This window comes from Halichoerus grypus, chromosome 6, assembly GCF_964656455.1.
Source record: "Halichoerus grypus chromosome 6, mHalGry1.hap1.1, whole genome shotgun sequence".
Taxonomy (NCBI): Eukaryota; Metazoa; Chordata; class Mammalia; order Carnivora; family Phocidae; genus Halichoerus; species Halichoerus grypus.
Genome location: NC_135717.1, coordinates 119,725,312 through 119,746,930, shown reverse-complemented (window position 1 = coordinate 119,746,930; position 21,619 = coordinate 119,725,312). Strand labels below are relative to the sequence as shown.

The 21,619-nt window shown below is 50.8% G+C and overlaps 1 protein-coding gene and 1 long non-coding RNA gene across 2 annotated transcripts; one reads left to right on the top strand and one right to left on the bottom strand.

Moving 5' to 3' along the window:
• Window positions 1-311: 311 nt before the first annotated feature.
• On the bottom strand, window positions 312-8,966 carry HOXC13 (homeobox C13). The gene is made up of 2 exons (XM_036124182.2): window positions 7,827-8,966; window positions 312-1,921 (listed from the first exon to the last, which is right to left on the bottom strand). The coding sequence occupies exons 1-2, from the start codon at window positions 8,557-8,559 to the stop codon at window positions 1,665-1,667; spliced, it is 990 nt and encodes a 329-aa protein (XP_035980075.1). The 5' UTR covers window positions 8,560-8,966; the 3' UTR covers window positions 312-1,664.
• A 5,208-nt stretch (window positions 8,967-14,174) lies between these two features.
• LOC144382134 (uncharacterized) lies at window positions 14,175-19,866 on the top strand. Its single transcript, XR_013448559.1, has 3 exons — window positions 14,175-16,859; window positions 18,515-18,626; window positions 18,935-19,866. It is a non-coding gene; the product is annotated as an uncharacterized LOC144382134 (long non-coding RNA).
• The last annotated feature ends 1,753 nt before the right edge of the window (window positions 19,867-21,619 follow it).

Sequence of the window (21,619 nt, the reverse complement as noted above, 5' to 3'; positions counted from 1 at the left end):
TAACTGAAGTTGACAGGCAATGTACTTTTCTCACTCACCTGCTTCCAGGCCTTCCCAGTCGCTGATTTCATCCTTCTCTCCCCAACGCACACTCCTCTTTTCTGGAGGAGTTTTCTTCTATTAGATCACATCAACAACCCAAATAACTCACTTTAAAAACTTGAGTGGAACAGAATATGAGTTTGAAATTTACCCAGCTGGGGGTGATGTCTACACTCTTCCCCTTGCCCATTCTGGCTGTCAGGGCAGCAAAGATGGCCCTGATGAGCCAGTGGACAGAAGGGTCTGCAGAAGGAATCTGAGTAATAAAATCAAGGCAAAAAAAAAAAAAAGATTTTATTTTAAAAACAGGTTTGTGGGTCTTTTTCTTTTTGCATTCAGTACATTGTCATTCAGACGTCACAACACTATATACAGACGCACAACACTTTAAAAAAGCCTATTTCTGATGAACATTTCAAAAGAACACTGTTTTGTAATGCACCAGTGGGAAGGGAGAAGGTGAGGGACCTCCCCCCTCAGCAGCAAGTTGGCCTTTGAGGAGGGATAGTTAGGCAGCATCTACATTAGCTGGTTAATTGGGGGCTGGTTATTTCGGCCTCCTGGAAGAAAACTGCTTCCCTCTGGACAATCAGTAAAAGTGAAAGTGTGAGGCGCTCTCCTCAGTGACTGCCTCCACGGAGAAGCAACTGGAGAGGGGCTCTGCTGGGGGACCCACTCTCCATCCCCTTGGAAGAGAAGTTTGTCCTTTCCTTAGAAAAATGTTCTGCTTCTGTGCCTGGCCTCATCCCCAGTAGAGAGAGGGAGGGAGGGAGGGAGGGAAAGAGAGAGAGGGAGAGAGAGAGAGAGAGACATATTTGGCAGTGTGGTTGGAGTTTCCATCCTCCTTGGATTTCTGCATGTTGACTGAGGGAGCAGAACAGAGGAGACAGCAGGGGCAAAGTCGGCTCCGCAGAAATTCAGTTTCCTGGTTGAGGTGGGGGTAGGCAGCTCCTCCACCAATTCCAGCTTTTGTTGAAACAGGAAAGAAAGAAAACCTATGCGCTGTCTGTACTCCAATCACGATGCCAGATCCCTAACAATTATCATTAATATTAACGCGACTTTTAAAATATGCACAGAAAACCTTACCTGGGAAATCTTGCCTAACTAAGGAGCGCGGGAGGGACAGGGAACAGGAGGAGGAACTGGAAGGATAGTGTGAGCTCACCAGGTCCTGCACCGAGGCCCCACCCTCAGGAGGGTCATCAACCTGCCTGGGCAAAGGATGAGGCAAGAATGGGGTCATTTGGGGCTCCCCAACCCTGCTTTGGTTGGAATGATCGGGCTCTTCGCCCCCTGCCTCTCAGCTTTCTAGCAAGGCGAAGGATGAAGGCAAAAGGGAGTGGAGGCCGTCGGCCTTCCTCCCGCAGCCCACCCAGACCCACCTCCAAAGCTGCTGAGGCCTGGTAGGTCCCACCTGCACAGGGGTGGGAGTTGAGGATGGGGTGGGGAGTAGGGGGCTGCAGAGCGCGCCCTCTGATCCTCTCTGCCTCCCGCGGCACAGTCACTCTTTCTTGTTAACATTAAATATTCGTCTGCACCAGGCGAAGCGTCCTTCGTTGGGTTCGGTAATGGTACAAAGCGGCGACATAAATAGACGGGGCGGGTGGCCGGATGGGCGGTCAGGTGGAGTGGAGATGAGGCGCTTTTGATTTGCTGACCACCTTCTTCTCTTTGACCCGTCGGTTCTGGAACCAGATGGTGACCTGGCGCTCGGAGAGGTTCGTGGTGGCAGAGATGCGCCGGCGCTTCTCTTTGGTGATGAACTTGCTGGCAGCGTACTCCTTCTCTAGCTCCTTCAGCTGCACCTTGGTGTAGGGCACGCGTTTCTTGCGCCCGCGCCGGTAGCTGCTCACCTCGGGCTGTAGGGGAACCACGTCTGGGGGGAGAAAGAAGCCAGGCGGCAGGAAGTGAGTCGTGTGCCTGGACCCTGGACCAACCGGGCTGTGCGCCCCGGGCTGCACCACTGAGTAGGCTCAAGGTGCCGGCAGGGACTCGAAGGGGACAGACGAATTGCCCCCCTAATTCTTTGCGCCTGTTATTAGCAAGGCCACGACTAAGGTGAGGCCGCTGACGTGTTGCCTCTGGTGAAAACTTTTTTTTTTTCCTAAGATTTTATTTATTGGGGCGCTTGGGTGGCTCAGTCATTGAGCGTGTGCCTTCAACTCAGGTCATGATCCCAGGGTCCTGGGATCGAACCCCGCATCCGGCTCCCTGCTCCGCGGGGAGCCTGCTTCTCCCTCTCCCACTCCCCCGGCTTGTGTTCCCTCTCTCGCTGTCATTCTCTCTGTCAAATAAATAAATAAAATCTTAAAAAAAAAAGATTTTATTTATTTATTTGACAGAGAGAGACACAGTGAGAGAGGGAACACAAGCAGGGGGAGTGGGAGAGGGAGAAGCAGGCCTCCCACTGAGCAGGGAGCCGGATGCGGGGTTCGATCCCAGGACCCTGGGATCATGACCTGAGCCGAAGGCAGACGCTTAACGACTGAGCCACCCAGGTGCCCCTGGTGAAAACTTCTAAAGAGGGGGGAGCCAACAACTTGGGAATCGAGGTAAGTAATATTTTAATGCAATGTTTAAAAAATCTAAATGAATGCAAAAAAACCCCATGATAGAATAACAAATTTTAAAATAAACACGGGACCAGTAGTACTGATTTTTCCTTTTGCCTCAGGCTCCAATATAGCTCTGCACCGCATTTGTTAATAAAATCCTGTACCCTTAAAAGGGTCCCTACAAATTTCACCCTGGTCTGAGGGCCTAGAGGATTGCAAGTATTCAGGAAAATTCCTCCTTCCTGCAGTTAGATCACTTGGGCATCCATTAGCATAAACTGTGCCCCATTATCAGGGGAAGGCGTTCTGTTGTCAGTTTGAGGGAGGGAATGGCAGGAAGGGAGAGAGCTTCAGTGGGAACCAACCACTGAGTGGGGCCTCATGCCTTTGGTCACTGCCTCTGCCCTAGGAATCTGAGACCTGTACCAACAGATAGAGAAGAAAAGTGTCCAGGTGAAGCCAGCCTGCTGGGGAGCCAATCGCTCTAGACGTCCAGTGTTGTGAGCCACTTAACAGCATCCAAGTTGAGAGGTCCTGGATGGGAGATGTAGGGAATCAGGCCCCTGGAGGTAGAGTCCATGCCCCAGGGTCTGCCCACCAAAGGAGGCACTAGGAGAGCCCTTCTTGGGTTAAAACCAGCTGTTGACATAAGTCTTCTACAAAAAGAATTCAGTGCCTCTCCTTGCCCCCCACCCCAAGTGTCCTCTCACCAAAAGAGAGCAAATTCTGCTCCAACCCCCTCTCCTCTCCATTCCTCCAAAGCTGAGAGAAACTGTCTCCATCGCATACAGGAACCCTAGCCACCCTAAATACCTTGTTATTCCAACCACCACTAGGTAAATTTCTTTAAGTCTGTGAATTTCACAGGAACTAAGAACAATATATGTCACTTATATCCCCCCTTCCATTCCACCCTCACCTCTGTTAATAAAAAGATCATTGCAACACTTTCAAGGGGAAAGTGGGGTATTAGGGAGATCATCTGAATAATTCACCCCTCAATTTTTAAAAATGTAATTGTTAGACTTCTTCAGGCAGAAGCTAATGATGAGGACTGAATATTTGGGGTTCCCCCTTCATTCTTACTGCCCTTTGGAAGTAGAGAGGCAGTCCAGAATGCAGACATAAAGCTCTTCCTGAAATGCTTGTTCTCACCCCACCCTCATAAAACACCTTCCCTACACCATTCCCATTGGGTCTGCTCTCACCCAGGAATACTTGTCTCTACAGGCCGGAAAGAGAAGAGGTCACAATCAAATGCCAGTAGGAAATAAAGTGCTCAGGAAGAATATGTGAAAGAGGGGGTCCCAATGGCCTGGTTTGGCTGTCTTCATGACAATTTCTCAGGAAAATTGTTGGACTTGTCACTTTTCTCTGCCTGTGTAGGATAGGTCAAGGTTTTTTTTAAAAATCTGAAAAACAAAACAGCTTCACTTTAGCAGAGAAGATCCTTTAGGGTAAAAAGAATTTTTTGTACAAGATAATTTTTAAAAAATCTCTCAGTTCTCAACTTTGTTTTACTCTTACAGACATAGCTATGATTCAGGAGATTGATGATTCCAGGACAAGAGTAAAACAAAGAGGGTAAGTAGTGACACCATGAGGTATTTGGTGTTTTTTTGTTTTGTTTTGTTTTTTTAATTTAAATCCTCAGAACATTTTTTCAGGCTTATTTTATTAAACCCAATTTACAAGATGAGGATTCTGAAGCTCAGAGTGGGTAAAATAACCTAAGTGGCAGAGCCAGATTTTAAACCAAGATTTTTCTGACTCAACATAATGAGACAGTAAGTTCTAAAATGGAAATAGGCTATCTGGTACAAAATACCTCCTTTTCCTTGGAGAGCAAAATGAGATAAAGTGGGTTTTGGTTCCTGAATTAACCAGCTAATTGTCCCTGACTTTTTATTTCACTTTCTGGAAATGCTCACAGTTACCTACCCAATTTTGGATCCTCTAAACACCAACTCTAAATTTCCAATGAGGTTTAATCAACACAATCCTTAAAAATTGGTTTTAAAAAGCAGATACCTGGTCTAAACTGGCTATTTTTCTCTATAGGATGCCAAGGATTGATTTGCCAAAGTTTTTAATGGATCTGACCAAAATGTTGGTTGTTTTGGCCCCTTGGGAAAATACTTTTAGTCTTGCCTTCTCAAAAAAGCCCCCTTTCACTGTCTGCTGTCTTGCCTGAAAAGGAATTGGGATCTACGGATACAGAAACATCTGGAAGCTCAGACCTCGAGTGGTGTCTATACTGCCTAAAGTAAGTAGGGGACTGAGTTATTAATTTTACAATCAAGCCTTCCCTAACATCCCTCCAGAGCACATACACACACAAACCACTTCATACCTGGGGACCTAATAGACACCTTTGAGAAGTGAAAAAAAACCAGATCAATGATCAGCTGTAGCCTTCTCTTGGGGTCCTGTGCACAGGTTCCCACTGCCCACTTGCTCTTGACCACCAACTCCTACAACAGGGCTCTGCATTCTGAAGAGGACTTTGTCCAGCTAGAAATCCTAGCTGCTCTTCTCAACCATAATCCAAAGGCTTGTCAGTAGGGACTTCCAGTATGGCCCAAAGAACCCACTATTTCATTCTATTGCTCTCCCCCAATCCTGACTCTGTCTCTCCCTGCCCACCCCCCCCACCCCCATGCTCTGATTCTTAGAATTTCTACTGATTCTCTCTTAGAATTTTTGTCTCTCTGTATTAAAAAAAAAAAAAGTGCCTACACTCATCATAGGAAGGAAAAAAAAAAAAAAGGAGCAATGAAACAAGGGTCTGTATAATTGGGGGAAGAAGCCACAACACATCTTGGCCCTAATTATCTGGATCTTTCTGAACAATTGCCTCCATAGCCCACACCAGCCCAGACCGCCATAGCGAGGTTTCTCAGAGCCAGAGGCGCTAAAGAGAGACAGTAGTGTTTATGCCCAGATGCTGCCGAACAAACCACAAGTGCATAGACAGAGTTATCTGGAAATCTCACTACTTCTAAAAGATCTCTGTGTGGGTAGAAAGATGCAGGGTGTCTGAAGATAATTTCTTTTTCATCTGCTTTTTGCCTGGACATCTGCACTCACTGAGATACACCAGCCTGATTCTGTTTCCACACGGGGAGTGTGTGAGCATATCGCTGCTGAGACGTAGTGGGTTTTATATCCATTTCCATGCCATAATTTGCAAGTGTATTAAACCTCAATTGGGCTGTATTTTTTTTTATTTCAAAGATATTTTTCTCTAGGAGGCTATGATCAAAAAGTGTTTATTTTTAGCAGGGTTTTTTTTTTTCTGGGAATCTTTAAGATGTTTATTTTGCTCAGATATTTCTGAGCTTCTCTCCAATCCTTCACTGCCACCTCACTCTACATGCATTCACAGGGATGCCAAAGCAGCTCCTTCTCTTCACCTCTCCACACTAAACCCATTGCCCATTGCTCTAGACCCATGTCTCTGCCCACAGTGGGTGAGGTGGGCATCTGCTCCCCTTCCTTTCGGCCCCTTAGCATGGCCTACCAGCTCCCCCTGTTCCAGGAATTCCTGCTGGACCCCTGTCTCCTAAGGAGTTTTCCGTTTGGATGAGATGGTGAATTAAAGGGCCATCTGTCTATAGTACATTACTGTATACTTACATGTGAATTGTCTATCTGCTAGAAATGTATTATCACCTGTTTCATATTAGGTAGTTGATAACATAAATTATATTACATAAAAATATTATTGCCAATTCAGAACAGGTAATACATGATACCATGTACTATAATTCTATCATCCTGGAATCTTCTGGCAGCCAGAAATGGGGTGCCTAGTGTGGGTCCCACCCGGATATTTAGTTGTGTTATACTAAGTAATCTCCTATTTGCAAGAATGTTATCTTCTACACTTTCTAACATCATTCAGTGATTTTTTTCACTATCTGCCCTTGCCCCAATCCCGGATGCAGAGGAATTTCAGGCCCACCCTTAGGAGGTCTTCAGAGCTCTAATTCCCAGTGAAAATGTCCCTGGGCTCACATGTAGAGCTGGGGGGCCCTCTGGATAGTATGGGGAGACATCTGTGGCTTCCATGCCCCCCCTCCATTCCTGTAGGCATTAGAATGGAGCCAGTCAGCCCTCTGCCACCGAGGTCTGCTTACAGCCAGAGCAGACTCAGGCTTTCATAATTTCTCAGCGCTGTGCTGAATCCAAAGCTCCTGATGTGATTTTGACAAACCTAGGACTGATCCTTCTCCCATGGGGAATGATGGGGATTTCAGGATCCCCTCTGGTTCAGAAATAGCCTCAGTTGGAAAAGGACATCGGTGAATTCTGCCCCCCCCCATACACAGGCAAAGACTTAGGGGTCCCTAGCCTGGGCCTGGATCCCAGATGTATCCAGAACAGGTCTTCAGTCCCTCACTTCTCATCCTCATTCCCCTTCTTCTGTGTTTGAGGCATAGAAAACTCTCTTTCTCCCCGACATCTGGGGGAGTTGGCAGTGGGAACACCCACAGGATTTGAGCTCAGGATACCAGAGAGGCAAAGAAAATTTTATATCCCAGGAGAGGGATGCAAACTCCCTTCTCGCCACATCCTCTCCAGAGATTTTTAGTTCTGCTCCTTTAACGATCAGGAAATTCGTGGCCGAATTCTTAAAATAAATCAAGAAAAGAAAATACTCTGCATTTCTTTGGACCCGGCAAATTAGACCCCTATTCAAAAAACAAAAACAAACATAAAAACCTATCTAGTGCTTGAACGATCTTGAAAATGCAGGCAAGATAGTTCTTATTTTTTCCCTCAATTATCCGGTGGGTTGAGGGTTTTGTCCTGGTGGTTTCGGATTCCAAGGCACCCAAGGCCCACCCCACCCCCATTCCTGGCTGGAAGCGGGCTTCGGGGGCCAAGAGCCGCGCGTGAGACTGGAGCGGGCTGGGGGAGGAGGAGGCGAGCTCCCGACTCGAGCCGAGCCGGCGGCCCGGCGCTCGGGCGCCTGTGATTGCTTCACTCTCGGCCGGGCAGCTCCGGGGAACGTGTCGGAGCAGATTTCTTCCCCAGCGCATTCCTCAGCGCAGCTCGCCCGGCAGGCTCCATCGGCAGCCCAGCAGAGCCGGCGCGCCGGGGCCAGACGGCGGGGGTGGCTGAGGCGCGGAGCCCCGGGGCAGGCAGGGCGGGGAGGGGTCCCTGGCTGCTGCTGCTGCTGCGGCGGCGGCGGCGGCGGCGCTCGGGCCCCTTCCTTACCTGGAAAGGGAGACTTCCAGAGGTGGGCGGACTGCGACTGCTCCTTGGAGCAATACACCTGACTGTCCCAGCCGTTGGAGAGAGCCCAATGCTGGTAGCCTTCGACGGGGATGAGCGCGTCGTGACGCGGCTCCGGGTGCCCGCTGATCCCAGGCACCACCGACACGTCCAGGTAGCCGGGCATCGCCTGGTACGAGCTGGCGAAGCTGGGGTAGAAGGCGAACTCCTTGGCCCTGGAGGACAGGTCGTCACCGGGCAGGGCGCCCGACGGCTCCGGGTATTTATCGCCCGGGTGGTAGGCGCAAGGCTTTTGCTGCAGGTTCACGTTGTGCGACAGGCGGCAGCCGTAGTAGCTGCCACCGAACGGGTAGCCGTAGCCCAGGGTGGCGCTGGACGAGGTGGGGGGCGCCGGCGGCGGGGCGCACTGGCGCGCCGCCTCCGGGGCCGGGATGTCCGTGTAGACGGCGCCCTGTGGGGCGCCCAGGGGAGCCGGCGGGCGGCCCAGCACGGGGTGTGGAAGCAGGTCGCGGCAGTGGCTGGCCGGGCAGCTGCTGCCCAGCCCGTCCATGCTGGGGGCTTTGCCGGGGCTCGCTCCGCTGCAGCCGCCCCCCGCGCCGCCCGCGCCGCCGCCTCCCCCGCCGCCGCCTCCGCTGCCGCTCTCCGCCGCGCTGTCCTCATAGACGTACATAAGGCTCTCCGGCCAGCGCGGATGCAAGAGCAGCGAAGTCGTCATGACATGATCTGCTCGAGCTTTTTAAAAACTCCACTTGCCAGAGGCAGCGAGCTAGGGAGACACCTCGCTCCCTTTTCCCCTCCCCCATCCCTCCTCCCTTCCCTCTTCTCTCCTCCCCTCCTCCTCCTGGTGCTTCCACCTCCCTCCCTACATACCCTCTACGCATGCGGGGACACTTCATTAAGAAATCCGGCGTCTCCCGCCCGGCTCCCCTCTGCACCCCTCCCGCGCCCACGTGACGCTGCCAACGCACGTGATTCTGGGGCCCGGTCTCCTGGGGTTCCCACCCCTTGCGGTGGGGCGGGGCAAAAGGAAACAGGTCTCTGATGATTGGCTCTCAGGAGGGGCGAAGAGGAGGGAGCTGGGAGATTTAAAGGAACAGGGCAACGCCCCCCTGGCAGGCCCGAGGGAGGGAGAGGGAGGAGGGGGAGGCTGAATTTGGCCGACGCAAAGGGGTCTGGAGAGACTAGGACTGTTCCTGGGCGCCTCCCTCTAGGTTTAGGTTTAGATTGGCTATGGGGGAGACTGATTCTTGGCCAAAAAACGATCGCTGTTACTGGGTTGGGGTTGGGGCCAAGGGTGGGGGAGAAACTGGATTTTTTTTAATAAATAAACTAGAAAGCAGGAGGAAGCGTGCGGGCAAGGCGTGGGGAGCCCTGGTTCTGGCCCTGGCATAATCCCCTAGAACTCGCGGATGGAAAGAACCCGAAGCCGCGCACCGAGAGACTTTGATGCCGGGATTGCATTTCCATTTCCGACTTTCAGCCACTTTCTCCAAAGCCCCAGTTGTCTGAGAGGGACCCTTTCGGCTCCTCCACCTCCACCGCAGAACAGAGAGGGCTGAGAGGATGTGATAGCCCCAAAAGACGCACACACACACACACACACACACACACATCACTACACGGAGGGGGTGGAGTGATGCTCTCAGTGAAAATGGAAAAAGAATAAAAGGAGGGAAATGAGGGCAATAGGATAGACTGATATTTCAATGTACAATAGAAATGAAAAGCCTCAGAGTGAGATTTTCAAAGAAACGGGCAGGAGGTGGGGGAAGAATTCGGTCTAGGAAAGCTAAAAAGCCCTTGATGTGAACAAGAGCAAGCGCTCTCAGATCGGTGTACAAAAGGAAACGTGGAACGAGAGTCGGCCGATCTGCCCCTTTGGAGGGACCTTTCCCAGGCGCAACTCTGTAAGACCCCAGAAGGACGGACCTAAGCCTGGTGGGCCGCCTCCGCCCTCTGCAGCCTGGGCTGAGCGGGCCTAAGAGGGCCCAGGGGCAGAGCCAGGATCAACACAGTTCTCTAATTTAGGCTTCCACGGCTTTCTTGGGGTCACTCCCTTTTAGTGTGGAGTGTCTGCATGCTTTAAAATTGCCCCATATGTCAAAGAGAAAATTAACACCAATTTACTGATTTTTGAAAAAGTCCCCCTCTTCCTTACCAATCTCCAGACTTGGGTTTCCTATGCCCAGTGAGGTAATAAAGAGAGAGAGAGAAAAAAAAGGGGGGGGGGAGGGGCTGCAGCATCTCCCTCTTTCCTGCCACTGCCCCAGATTTTAAATGCTGGGTGCTCCTGTCCAGACGGCTCGCAGGGGGTGGCCATGCAGTAGCCCCAGGCTAGTCCGGACCCACTGGATCCCTCAAACCTGAGAGCAAATGCCAAGTCTGTACTGAGATGCAGCCCCATGGCCATGTCCCTTCTCCCTGTATGGGGAAGGTAGTATTTGACGATGGAGAGCGCCCTGGTGTCAGTGAGTTAGGATAAAAAATGAGTAATCTTTATCAGTGTGATGTTCATCCGGAAGGGCCACCTCAGAGTCTGAAAGCAGGCTTTGGGCTGGGCTGGCAGTAGGAAGAAAATACAAAACATAAACCGGCTTAGCTTCAAAGTGTGTTGAGGGCGATGATGGTGGTGGAGGGAGAAGAGATGAGCCCGGGGAAGGTGGGGGCTTGCTGGGAGATGGCTTTTGGCTAGGAAACTGGCTTCCCTGCCTCAGAGTCCAAGGTCAAGGTAGAACAAGGGGAGCAAACAGGGGCTGGCCAGTCTAGACTGGGTCGTGTGACCTTGGCCCCCGTCTGCCTGCTGCCTGGCTGGTGGGGTAGGTAGTGAGGAGGGCTGAGGTTTTCCAGCCGCAGGTGTAGAGGGGGTGCCGAAGCCCTGGCTTCTCCCACTGTGAAGTGCTGGGTCTGCGTGGAGAACGCAGGGCTACGTGGACCGGGCTCTGTGGGGCCGCCGGGAGAAACAAAGGGCCTGAACCGCCCACCGCATTCCTGGGGTTCCCTCCCCAGTCCAGGAATGCTCTAGCCCAACGCCAGACGCGTCTTCCGCGGACCCGGACCCAAAGACACGCTTCCCCCAGCCTTTGGGAGTAGGGGGCAGAACGGCGGGAAGGATCCGGGTGCAGGGCGGCCCAGCAATAAATAAAATTAATAGTATGTTCTTTTCCAGGTTTATGTAAGGACATTAACTATTCCTATTGCAATGAGATATAGATTTAATTAACCCGGCAATTTTACAATTCCATTTATTAGGGGCACGATGCGGCCAAAATTTAGCAACGAGAAGAGAGAGAACCAAAGTCTCCATCAAGAAGACCAGCCAGCGAAGATGTAGGCCCCCCAAGAGACTTGGGGCTGTGGGAAGGCTGGAGAAGGGGAAAGTTCAGGGCTAAGGGAGTTAAAAGCATCTGGAGACGTGACCGCATACTCTGAATGATTCCCGGTTCTTTCGCTGGGCTCCCCAAGACATTCCGCGCCTGAAATCGGCTCCGCGACGGGGGCGCTCCGGGAGCGGGGAGGGAGGCGGCAGCGCAAGAGCCTTCGGGCGCACGGGCGGCGGAAAGTAAAGCCTGCTTGGTTAATTAACTTTAAGCCTGGGGTCGCTTCTCTCTCCTCCCCCGAAAAAATGTGGATCTGGCTGAGACACAAATAAAACCAAATTAAACACTCCAGGAGAATATGCACCACTGGAAACGTAGTAATTACATCTCCGAGACCATCCCGCCCTAGAAAGCCGCCGAAACCCGTGGCCCGCGCTCGCCCCCCCACCGCACCGCCACACCTCGCCTGGCGGCGTCGCCGATGGGGCGCTGGAGCTTGACTGCCGAGGAAGTTTGGAGGAAATCAAGAGAAAGGAAAGGGAATGTGACTCCTCGGTCTCTAGCTGAGCTGCTGGTGTGGGAGTGAAGACGCAGCATTTCATTATATCAAAGGAAAATGGAAAATAGCCCCTCAGCCCCATCGGGAAGACCGGGCTCTGCTCTGGGCTCCTTTCTCAAAGGGACACTTGGAACGGCTGGGGCTCTGTCCTTAGTTTCCTCTAGGGACTGAGTTCCAGGCTAAGTTCAACTCTGAAATTCTTCTTTTCTAAGTGTCCAACATACAAAGGAGATACTCAGTGTGGGTTCTCACTGTGTGTGTGTGTGTGTGTGTGTGTGTGTGTGTGTGTGTTCGCTCCCGGCCTGTGGACTTGGGGCCGTGTGCAGGCTGCATGCACGCTGTTCCAGCACATGGCCTTGTGGACACCACCCAGTGTGTCCATGAAGACACCCAGCTCTCTGCGGACATCCTCTATATGCAAGTAAAGATCTCTGCTGGTCTGTTTATCTCTCTGTATACACACTTGATTTACATACTCATCCTATCTACCTACACATCCCCCAGGAGAATACTAAGAAAATGAAGAGGCAGCTGTCTGAGGCTTTCTGAACATGAGGGTGGAATTCCTGGCCCACTGTATTAAAGACAAAGTCAGAGGTGTGAGTTAGCAGTGTCTGCAGCAGAAGGGTGCAAGCCTGATGAGCCCGTTTAAGGGCCTGGCGTACCTTAAACATCAGGTTAGAGAGAAGGCTGAGGGGAATGAAGTTGGTATGTCCCAGATTCTTCTCTCCGGAAATTAAGCATCAGTTGATTTCCCTTTCTTTTCCCCACAATTTCTTCTGTTTCCTTCAAATTCCCCAGGATTAAAAAAAAAAAAAAAAAAGCTTGAAGCTCTCAAGCTCCTGCCCCCCCCCCTTTTTATGGGAGAAATTCCAGTTTAAAAAAGAAAAGGAGGGGGTGGGTTGAGGCTGTTGGAGAACAAAGAGCCTCACCACCATGGGGTCTGGATTCTGGCCCAGACTTGGGGCCTTGGTGGGCAGGCATAGTTTGGGGGGCCCTTTCCTGTCCAGGGCACGGGCTGCAGAGTGGAAAAGGAGATTTGTGGATTACAGAGGACATAGGGCTTGAGCTATCCAGGAAAGAAAGGGATGTTTTGGATTAAGAGGCCACATACAGGAAGGGTTTGGGGGCTCAGGGAAGGCCTAGGGGAGGGCACCCCTGAGAGTGTGTCTGAGTGAGAGAACCTCCCACACACTCAGGGCAAATTCTTGGTGGGTTGCCAAGGTGACATAGGTGAAGAAGGAAAGAAAAGTGACTGACCCTGGGGCTCCCTGGCCTAGCCCAGTCTCCTCCTCTCCTCTTTCCCTCCCCCTCTCTGGGCTCTGGAAGGTTGGGGATGACCCCAGGAGTATGGAGACACAGATGCCACCTCCCAGGCACCTGGATCCTTCTGGAACATGCTCTACTTTATTTTCTCCACCCCCACTGCCTGGCATCAGAAAAGGGCCACCCAGACCTCTCCTGCCAGCTTGGGAACTCACCTCCTGGGCAGTGGCTGCCATCCTGGCATCTTCTACCTTTATTGTTCTCCCTCCCTGGGCCCCCAGCTTGAGGGAAGATGGGACCAGGATGGCTGAGGCATCACTTTGTTCCTAGTTTCAGAGTTTTCCACTCTCAAACCCAAACTCGTCTTCCTCCAGACGCCATTCACTTCCCTCTTTTAGACATCAGAGAAATCCACTCCCTTCTGCTGCCAACTAGGACTTGTGGTGCTGGCCCAGAGTCTGGGGAACCACATCAAACTTTCCTCTCTAGTTCTGCAGGGATCCACACAGGGGTTCAGGTTCAGGCTGTTAGCACCAATCTTTTCCTGGATTCTCCACCAGCCTGCCCACAATCTCAGACCCTGCCTGGTGGTGCACTGGGTTGGCGGGGAAATCAGCCCCTGCCATGGAGAATTCTCAGGAAGTCTCCTCCAGTGGTTTCTGGGGTCCTTACCCCAGCCCTCTTTCTTCCACTGCTTTCCGGCCCCACCCTCCCAGCCTGGCCAACCTCCTGACAGAACCCCTTCCCAGCCTTTTCATCTTCTCCTTCCCTAGCGCCATCCTTTTTCTAATCTCATCCCTCTTACCCTCTTGTCTCTCTTGGCAACATCTCAGCCTGTCACTTGCCCTTTCCTCACCCTCCAGTGACAAAAGAAATTCAGAGAATTAACATGGAGTTTAGAAATTAACAAGTACCTCCTCCCCTTTCTTGCCTCCCTGAGCCCCCTACCCCTACCCCATCTTCTGCTGTGGGTGAGAGCCCTCTGTTCCCCTCCTCTCCCCCCCAAAAAACCTCCCCCTTTTAGGAAGCCCTTCAGAAACAGACAAATAAAATCTCTCCTGGTTTTAGGGCCTGTCTGAGAGGGAAGTCCAAGTTCATTTTCAAGTTAGACAAGGGAGTGAGGGGGGTGGGGAAGAGGTGGAGGAGTGTTTGCTGGGAGCTGGGTTTGGCTTTCTTGCAGAGATCTAACAAAGGCCCCTTTTGGTCAGAAAGCCAACAAACTGAATGCTTGGAAAAGGCATTTATCACTTTTGATCTTTTCCTCCATCTTTTAAAGTTTAGATTTGGGGCTCCTAGGAAGGAGGCTGACCAATCTCTCTCTCTTTCAGATTTCTAGTTACTTTAAAAGAAGATATGGAGAATAACGTTTTTCTTAGGAAAAGGAGGGGTTGTGGACCCCAATACATCATTCTTCTGTATCAAAGAGGACTGTTTAACTGTCCCAAAGAATGACTAAATATAAAAGAGTTGAAGGGCTAGAGGTTTCATTTCTAACTAGGTGAGAGACCCCCTTAATGCCACCGTGATGCTGGGAACTGGAATTTGGTGGAACCCCTAAGAGGCAGATGGTGGAGTATATATGTACATTTCATCATGAGGAAGGGGGGAAATCACACAGCTTAGTTCTCCACATGACCAGACACCCTCAGAAGTCACAGAAGAAGACACAGTCTAATCATTCTAATTTGAAAATAATCAAGCAGGACACAAGCAACTGAAGGACCTCCAGAAGATGCTTTATCAAAAGAAAGAAAATTTAATTTCCCCATCTCCAAAAAGGGAAGTGAGGACCCAAGACTCAACTAAATTTGGGGGGGATGCAAATAAACCCCTTTGTTAAAATAGCCAACCTGGCTTGGGATCTGTGGAGCAGAAAGGCAGGAGGGAGTTTGTTGCGGTACTTTGGAACAAGATTCCAACAGGTGGTAATTAATTCAATCTTCCTTAAAAGATATAATTTGGTGCAGTTTTAGTGACTGGTGGGAAACTATCCCTACGATACCCTTGGGGAGAGGGTGTTAGACTTTTCTTCCCTCACTGCCTCCTCCCTCTCACCCAAATTCCCATTCTCTAGGGAGTGTTTAGGAGCACTTTTTTCTCTCAGTTGTGGTGTTGCCTTGTACATGCAGCAAAGTGGATGAAATCTGAATAACTAGAAAGGGGGAGGGGACATCCATTTTTTTCTCTTCCCAAAGATTACCGCACTCACTTGCACAGTCAGAGAAAATTGAACTCAGATAAGAAGAAATACCTTTCAAGGCATAGAGACCACCCCAGGCTCCTCACACTTGATGGACTTCTGCATTTCTAAGGAGCATAATTGCTGAGTCCTGGCTTTGGGACACTCCTGGAGAGTTAGTGCCCATGCTGAGGAACACGTGTTGCGATGGGTGTGCATTGTGCTCGTACAGCTTGGAGACATTTACCGGTTGGTCATGCAGGGGTGCTGGTTGGGGCAGGCTGATGGAATGGGTAGGGGTGAAAGGAAAGGAAATACTTTTAGGATGGGAGCTTGGGGAGATTCTGCGAACCCACCAATTCCAGCTGTCTCCAGAGGTGACCTTCTCTCCTTCCACTAAGCCACTATAAACAAACGGATGTGAGAAAAGACCATCCTCAAGTTTTGCAGACATGCTACTCTTACGGCATGGGGAGGAGGAACCTTGTGCAATTCCTTGCCTACTCTGAAGCCTTAAGAAAATCCTTTTCCGCCAGAATCTGCATTGTGATTCAAAATACTTGTAACTCTCTTTTCAGTGCTTGGCTTGTTAATGAATTTCCCTCCAAAGAACTAATACAGATTTATTTCTCTTTCATCTATTATAGAACCTATCATCTCTAGACAAATAAGTACATAATATATGCTTTGCTGGTTGTTAGGGGAACTTTAGATAAATATTAACACAAGATATGTGCCCTCAGATACCCATATGCAGATAATGAGGTAATCTTCGTAAGAACTTCAAAAATCTTTCCCTTGAATATGAAACACAGTCATGTTTAATTTTTAAAATATAAACCCTTTCATTGTCTTTATGCCCATGCCGGCATGTGTGTGGGGGGACGGGTGGACCTACCGTTTTGTGGACGAAGATACACGTTGGTACACACGTGTTCATTAATTCACCTCACCGGTGTTTTCTCTGATGCACTGAGCTGTGTCGTGGTCATGGTATTCAAGCATAGGTAAGGCAGAAATGCTTGTTACAATTTTAGTTTTAAGAGGTCTGAGGATATGCAGGAGCAACTCGGCACTGTGTCATTCTCAGATCCCCCCCCCCGCCCCCCCGCCCCCCTGCCCCCCCACTCCTATCGCTTAGCGGAATCACGCGCCTGCGGGGAAACCAAGCTGCCCTCTGGCCAAACTCGGCGGAATCCTGGAGTTGACACTGTTCTTTCAGCGCAATTTTTTTTTTCCGGGCACGGACTTTAGGAGATTCGGCTCACTTCCGGAGCCTGGATGCCGGGTCCCCCCAAAGCCGGAGCCGTCGCCGCCGCCTGCCTACGCCGGGAACTCGGCGCCAGCCTCTGACTCCTTTCCCTTTTCTCTCCGGATTGCTCCCAAGACTTGGAGAGGTCCTTCGTTTATTTTAATAGGCTGATTTGGGGATTGTTGTTGTTTTACATGTAGTAATTATTGAGTATTTGATTTCACTAATTCCGACCGAGCTTAAGCTGGGCGAAAGGCGCTTCCACACAGGACAATAAATGGCCGACAGGGGAGGACAGCGGGATGAGTGTCCGCATCGGGAGGCGCCCGCTCCGCTCCCCGCCGCGGCCGGGCCCGAGCCGAACAGCCAGGAGCGATCGCCCCCGGGATCCGGACGGATGCGCTTGCGTGCACTCGGTGGGCACCGGTAGCCGAGCGCACAGGTGGGTACATTCATTTGTGGGGTAGAGCAGACCTACGAGGTCCCTGGGAGCTCTGGGGATGGGGGGAGGCGGGGGGTTTACCCGACTGCCCAGGCATGCTAGGCTGTGCTACTGGGAGCCTCGGCGGGGGGTTTGGGAGTCAGGTCCCTGTGTTTCCGGGGACCCCTCTGCTTAGCTACAGGGTCGCATCTCGATTGCAAATTTTTGTTGACAACCACCACTGCCAAGACCAAGAATCACCCAGCTTTCCCTTCCTTCTCACTCCCTGTCCGTTTGTTCCTGGGGAAAAGGGCACCTCCCAAATGCAAAAGGAAAGGGAAAAAAAAACAAAACTATTTTCTGTTCCTGATCTCCAGTCTTGGGACAGGGAAGTGGTTAAAAAAAATCATGCACCTACTAAGAAAATTTGTGAGAGAATTCTTGGCTCAAAAAAAGAAAAAAAGTGGGGGGAAGTGGGTGGGAAGGACGGGTGGGCAGAGGCAGAGAAGCCATGAGAAAGGACTTCTGCAAAGCTGTCTAAATCTTAGCTGGCATAACGGTAAAGGAGAAAAAGCAAATTGTTCACATCATAGAAATCTCAGTATTAATTTCGGTGTGACTATGTATTTGTTGTCATTTGCTGCATGTCGCATGTCCTGTTTTGTGTAGAAACCCAGGACGACAACCCAGTTGGGCATGCTTCAAATGTACTTCTAAATCTGGGGCACTGTGGGTCTACAAATTTCCTATATTAAATCTTTTCTTTAGAATACTTTGTACTTTAAATAGTAGGGACAGGATCATAAACAGTGGTGAATTTCTCTCTTCAAACACTGCCAGTAAGAAAAGTGGGCTCACAACGGTCAAAACTTTGCCCCACCCTTGAAAAAAGTTTCCCAAATCTGGTTTATCCAGGGAAGAAGAACGCCCCATCCCAACCCCCCTTTCCCCAAAGTAACTGCTCCCTTGGTCTCAGGGTACCGGCTCCCTGGGTGCAGCCATTAGAGCCCAGCTCCGTGCTAGGTACAGAGACACCCCCTTGGTCTTCACGTTGGCCTGTCAGGGCTCACTCCTCAGGCTCTGGTCTCAGCAGGGATTTCTCAGATGCTCTGCACAGCTTAGAATATGGATCTGAATCTGCCAGTTCAAGTCAGGGGGAGTAATGCCCCAGATTCATTCTGCAAGTGCATATTCAGCCTAAGGATTATGTGGAGGAGGTTGGTCCTACCCAGCTTCAATCACCGTGGAAAAAAAAACTAGAGCCCAAGTATTATTCCCACCAAGAAAGATGTTTTCCAGCGATATAAGTAGAAACCTCTTGTCTTCCACCATATACACCTGCACCTTTTGGTAACTTTATCTAGCACTATGCCTTTTACCACAGTGGAAGCAATATCCTTCCTGGAACTGATGCCCGGGAAAGGCAGACTCTGTCCTTTTACACCAGAAAATATGCACAGAGGACCCATTCCACCATCTCAGCACACACTCCACGGTTCTCTATTAGATTTTCCTTTTCTCTCTCTCTCTCTCTCTCTTTTTCCTCTCCAGCGATGATGGGTCTCCACAAGCAACCAAAATTCTCCTTTTCCTGAATTACTCAACTAATCAAAAGGTAAGTGAGAGGAAGAGTTGCCTGAATTTTCCCACGATTTCGCTGTGATAATGTTTTTTAGAATGCTGGAGTATGTCCGCCCACTTCCACGAGAACCTTGCCGCGGCGACCCGCCCCACACAGTGGACCTGAAGAATGATGTCTACGCTATGTGAACAGGGAACGTATTTGTAGTAAGTTCAAAATCCGCTTTGTTACAAACCCCTAGGGCAGTGAAGAAACCCCCTTAACGCCTCCCTCTCCACCATTTTCTCATTGTTTAGCAGCTTCAGCTTTAAGTATCCAAAGCTGGGGGGTGGTCCCGCTTCTCAAGGCCCAAAAGGCATTTTTTCCGTGCTCGTGCTCTCTCTGACGGAGCCAGCTCCGACGTGCACGGTAGGGGGTGGGGGCGAGCCTCAGTGGAAAAGCCAGTGGGATTATAATCTCGCTCCAGATCTTTATTTTCAAAATCAGTAGCTTCTTTATTTTTCTTCTCTCCCAGGGCCGTTCAAGAAGCTCAGGAGTATTGCCTTCCCGTCCAATTTCCCCGTAGCCTCGTATTCTGCCCTCGAAAACCGACCACCTCCTCCAGCCGAAATCAGGCGGAGGGCCTAGCAGAAGCCGAGCGAGGAGCGCTGGCCGAGGACTCGCCGCCTTCTCGCCTCGCCGCAGCGTGCGTCGGACCGCGCTTTCAGGCCCGCGGCTTCGAGGGGTGCGGGCAGCGGCGCTCAGTGCTTTTCGCCTGACCGGTCCCCGCAGGGAGCTGGGGTCCAGGGGTGCGCACGGTCTCCTTGGAACCTTCCGAGGCTCTGGGCGGCCGGGAGAGCGCCCCTCCTCGAGGGAGCCGCGGAGGTCTGCACGGCTCAGGGACAGAGGGCCCACGTTCCCAGCCTGGGACAGGGCGACCCTTATTTTCTCAACCTGAACCAAACGAAATCTGCCCCAGTCAGAACCTCAGTGCCCAGACCCGGTGGCGCCCGCCCGCCCACGTCTTTGGTTTTTTGAAGGGAATAGACTGAAACGGGGGGAAAAAACCCGAACGGGGAGAAACTTGATTTTCAAACATTTCTAGCAGAACTTGTATGTGTTGGCGCCGCACTGGGGCCCGGCAGCCGCCCAGCGCCCCCTCGCCCTTTCCAGGAGCTGGGTCCCGCGGCAACGTCTCCACGTTGGGGGGACCCAGTCACTTTCCCGCTGTGGCCCTGCTGGGACCCAGAGCTCCCCAAAGCCGCTTTTGGAGAAGGGCGGCCCCCTCTGCAGGCAGAGTCCGAGCTGCGGCCGTGGCGGGCTGCAGGCGGCGAGCGGGCGGGGGCGCGGGGATGCAGCCCCGCAGTCGAGCCCGGGGCGCAGGGCTCCGGACCCTGCAAGCCTTCGGACCCGGCTTTCTCGTGGACCGGCGAGGAGGGGGTGGGGTTGGGAAACTGAAGGATTGCTGACTCCCCAAGCCTCCAAAGACCGCTCTTTGCAGCTTTGTAACCCCCAGAGCTGCTCACGCCTAAAGGCGAGGACGGGGTCCTTCTTAATGATGGCACTGGAGGGAGGGGGAGTAATTTCAACCGCGCGGTACCTACACTAACGGATTATTTCTTCCCCAAGTCCTTCTCCTTTACTTAGGAAGCCTTGGCTGCTCTTTGCTTTGGGATTTGACAGACCTCCTCCCCTCCCCCGTTTTGTTTTTCCAGCGTGTGTCCCAGCTCATCTCAAGAAACCGGGCGGGGGAGGGTGCTTAACGTACAAGTCCAGTGAAATTCCACACAGACGTGAATACGGTAGTGAGCGTCGCTGCAGAACGGTGCATCTGCGTGAGAAAGGAGACGCCCTTTATTTTTAATAGCGAGCTAGGGGCCCGGAATATAGGTAACAGAGGAGATTGAGTTTCGGAAGCTTTGCCTTCGGTGATGGGTCCTGCGAAGCTGTTTGCTCCCACCTCGACTGAGACTCCAAAAGAGGCGGGTGTTTTTTAATTGCAAATATTCAAACTCTTCTTGTGATGACCTCATCCCTGCCAGATGTGTCTTCTGATCCTACCAAAATGAGGCACTTAAAAAAATTAAATTCGGTTTTATGATTAATCTAACGTAAAATATGATTTTGTTTAGGGTTGAAGGGCCAGGCAATTCTGCATTCACTGGATTTTACTGGCTTCTGTATCCAATGGCACATTTTACCGGAGATTCTTTTCAGTAGCAAAAAGGGTGTTGCTGTTGTTTTCTTTTAAGAGGACTGTCTACTTCCAGGCTCCTCAAGATCTAGGGGTTTCAGGCACATCTTCATTACACAAGAGGCTAGAGGTTCCATGGGGCGGGGGGCGGGGAGAAACAGTCTCTTGAAGTGGAAGGCTCAGTAGTCAAGCTACACCATCCTCGTCCATCTTCATGACACCTGATTGGGATTACTTCTGTTCTTTCAGGAAAGTCCTCTCAATTTCTCCCCCATTCCATCTTTACTCTCCCCCATGCATCAACACACACTATCTGGAATAAAGTCTCTTTGGGGAGTGATGATCTTCCTTTTGAAGAAAAAAATATTCTCACAGTTATGCTCTCCATTGTGGTTGAACCATTAGTTCTCCATGAGGATCTTCCAGGTGGGTCTCTATAGCAACTGCTCCAAATCTGGGAGTTCTTCTCCTGGACTCACAGCTGGACTACATTCCCCAGCTTCCTTTGCAGTTTGATGTGCCCATGTGACTGAGCTCTGGTCAATGGAATGTATATGCCATTTCCTGGCCAAAGATTTAACAAGTGGATGTGTCCCTATTCCCTTCTCCCATGCTCCCTGTCTCTTTCTTCAGTTTGGACGCCAGCCTTTAGGCCCTAGGGAATAGTGGACATTCATATAGGAAGAGCCTGGACCCCTGAATCACATGTAGAGAAGAGCTTTCCACTGACATGAAGCATTTGCTTAGGACTTCACCTAAAAGAGAAATAACCTTCTATTGTGTTTGAGCCACTGTACATTTTGGAGTATATTATGGCCACCCAGTCCATCCTTAACTAACACACCCTTTAACAGACAAAGTGCAACTTGATTTTTATCTTCCATCACTCATTATAAATGTCAGTGGTTGTTAGGTAATCCTTTTTGACCCTTGGATTAAAACCCTAGGAGCCCCAAGACTCTTCTGCTCACTCTCAGGTAACAGTCCTATAACAACTTCAAGTCATATACACAATTCCAAATCTGT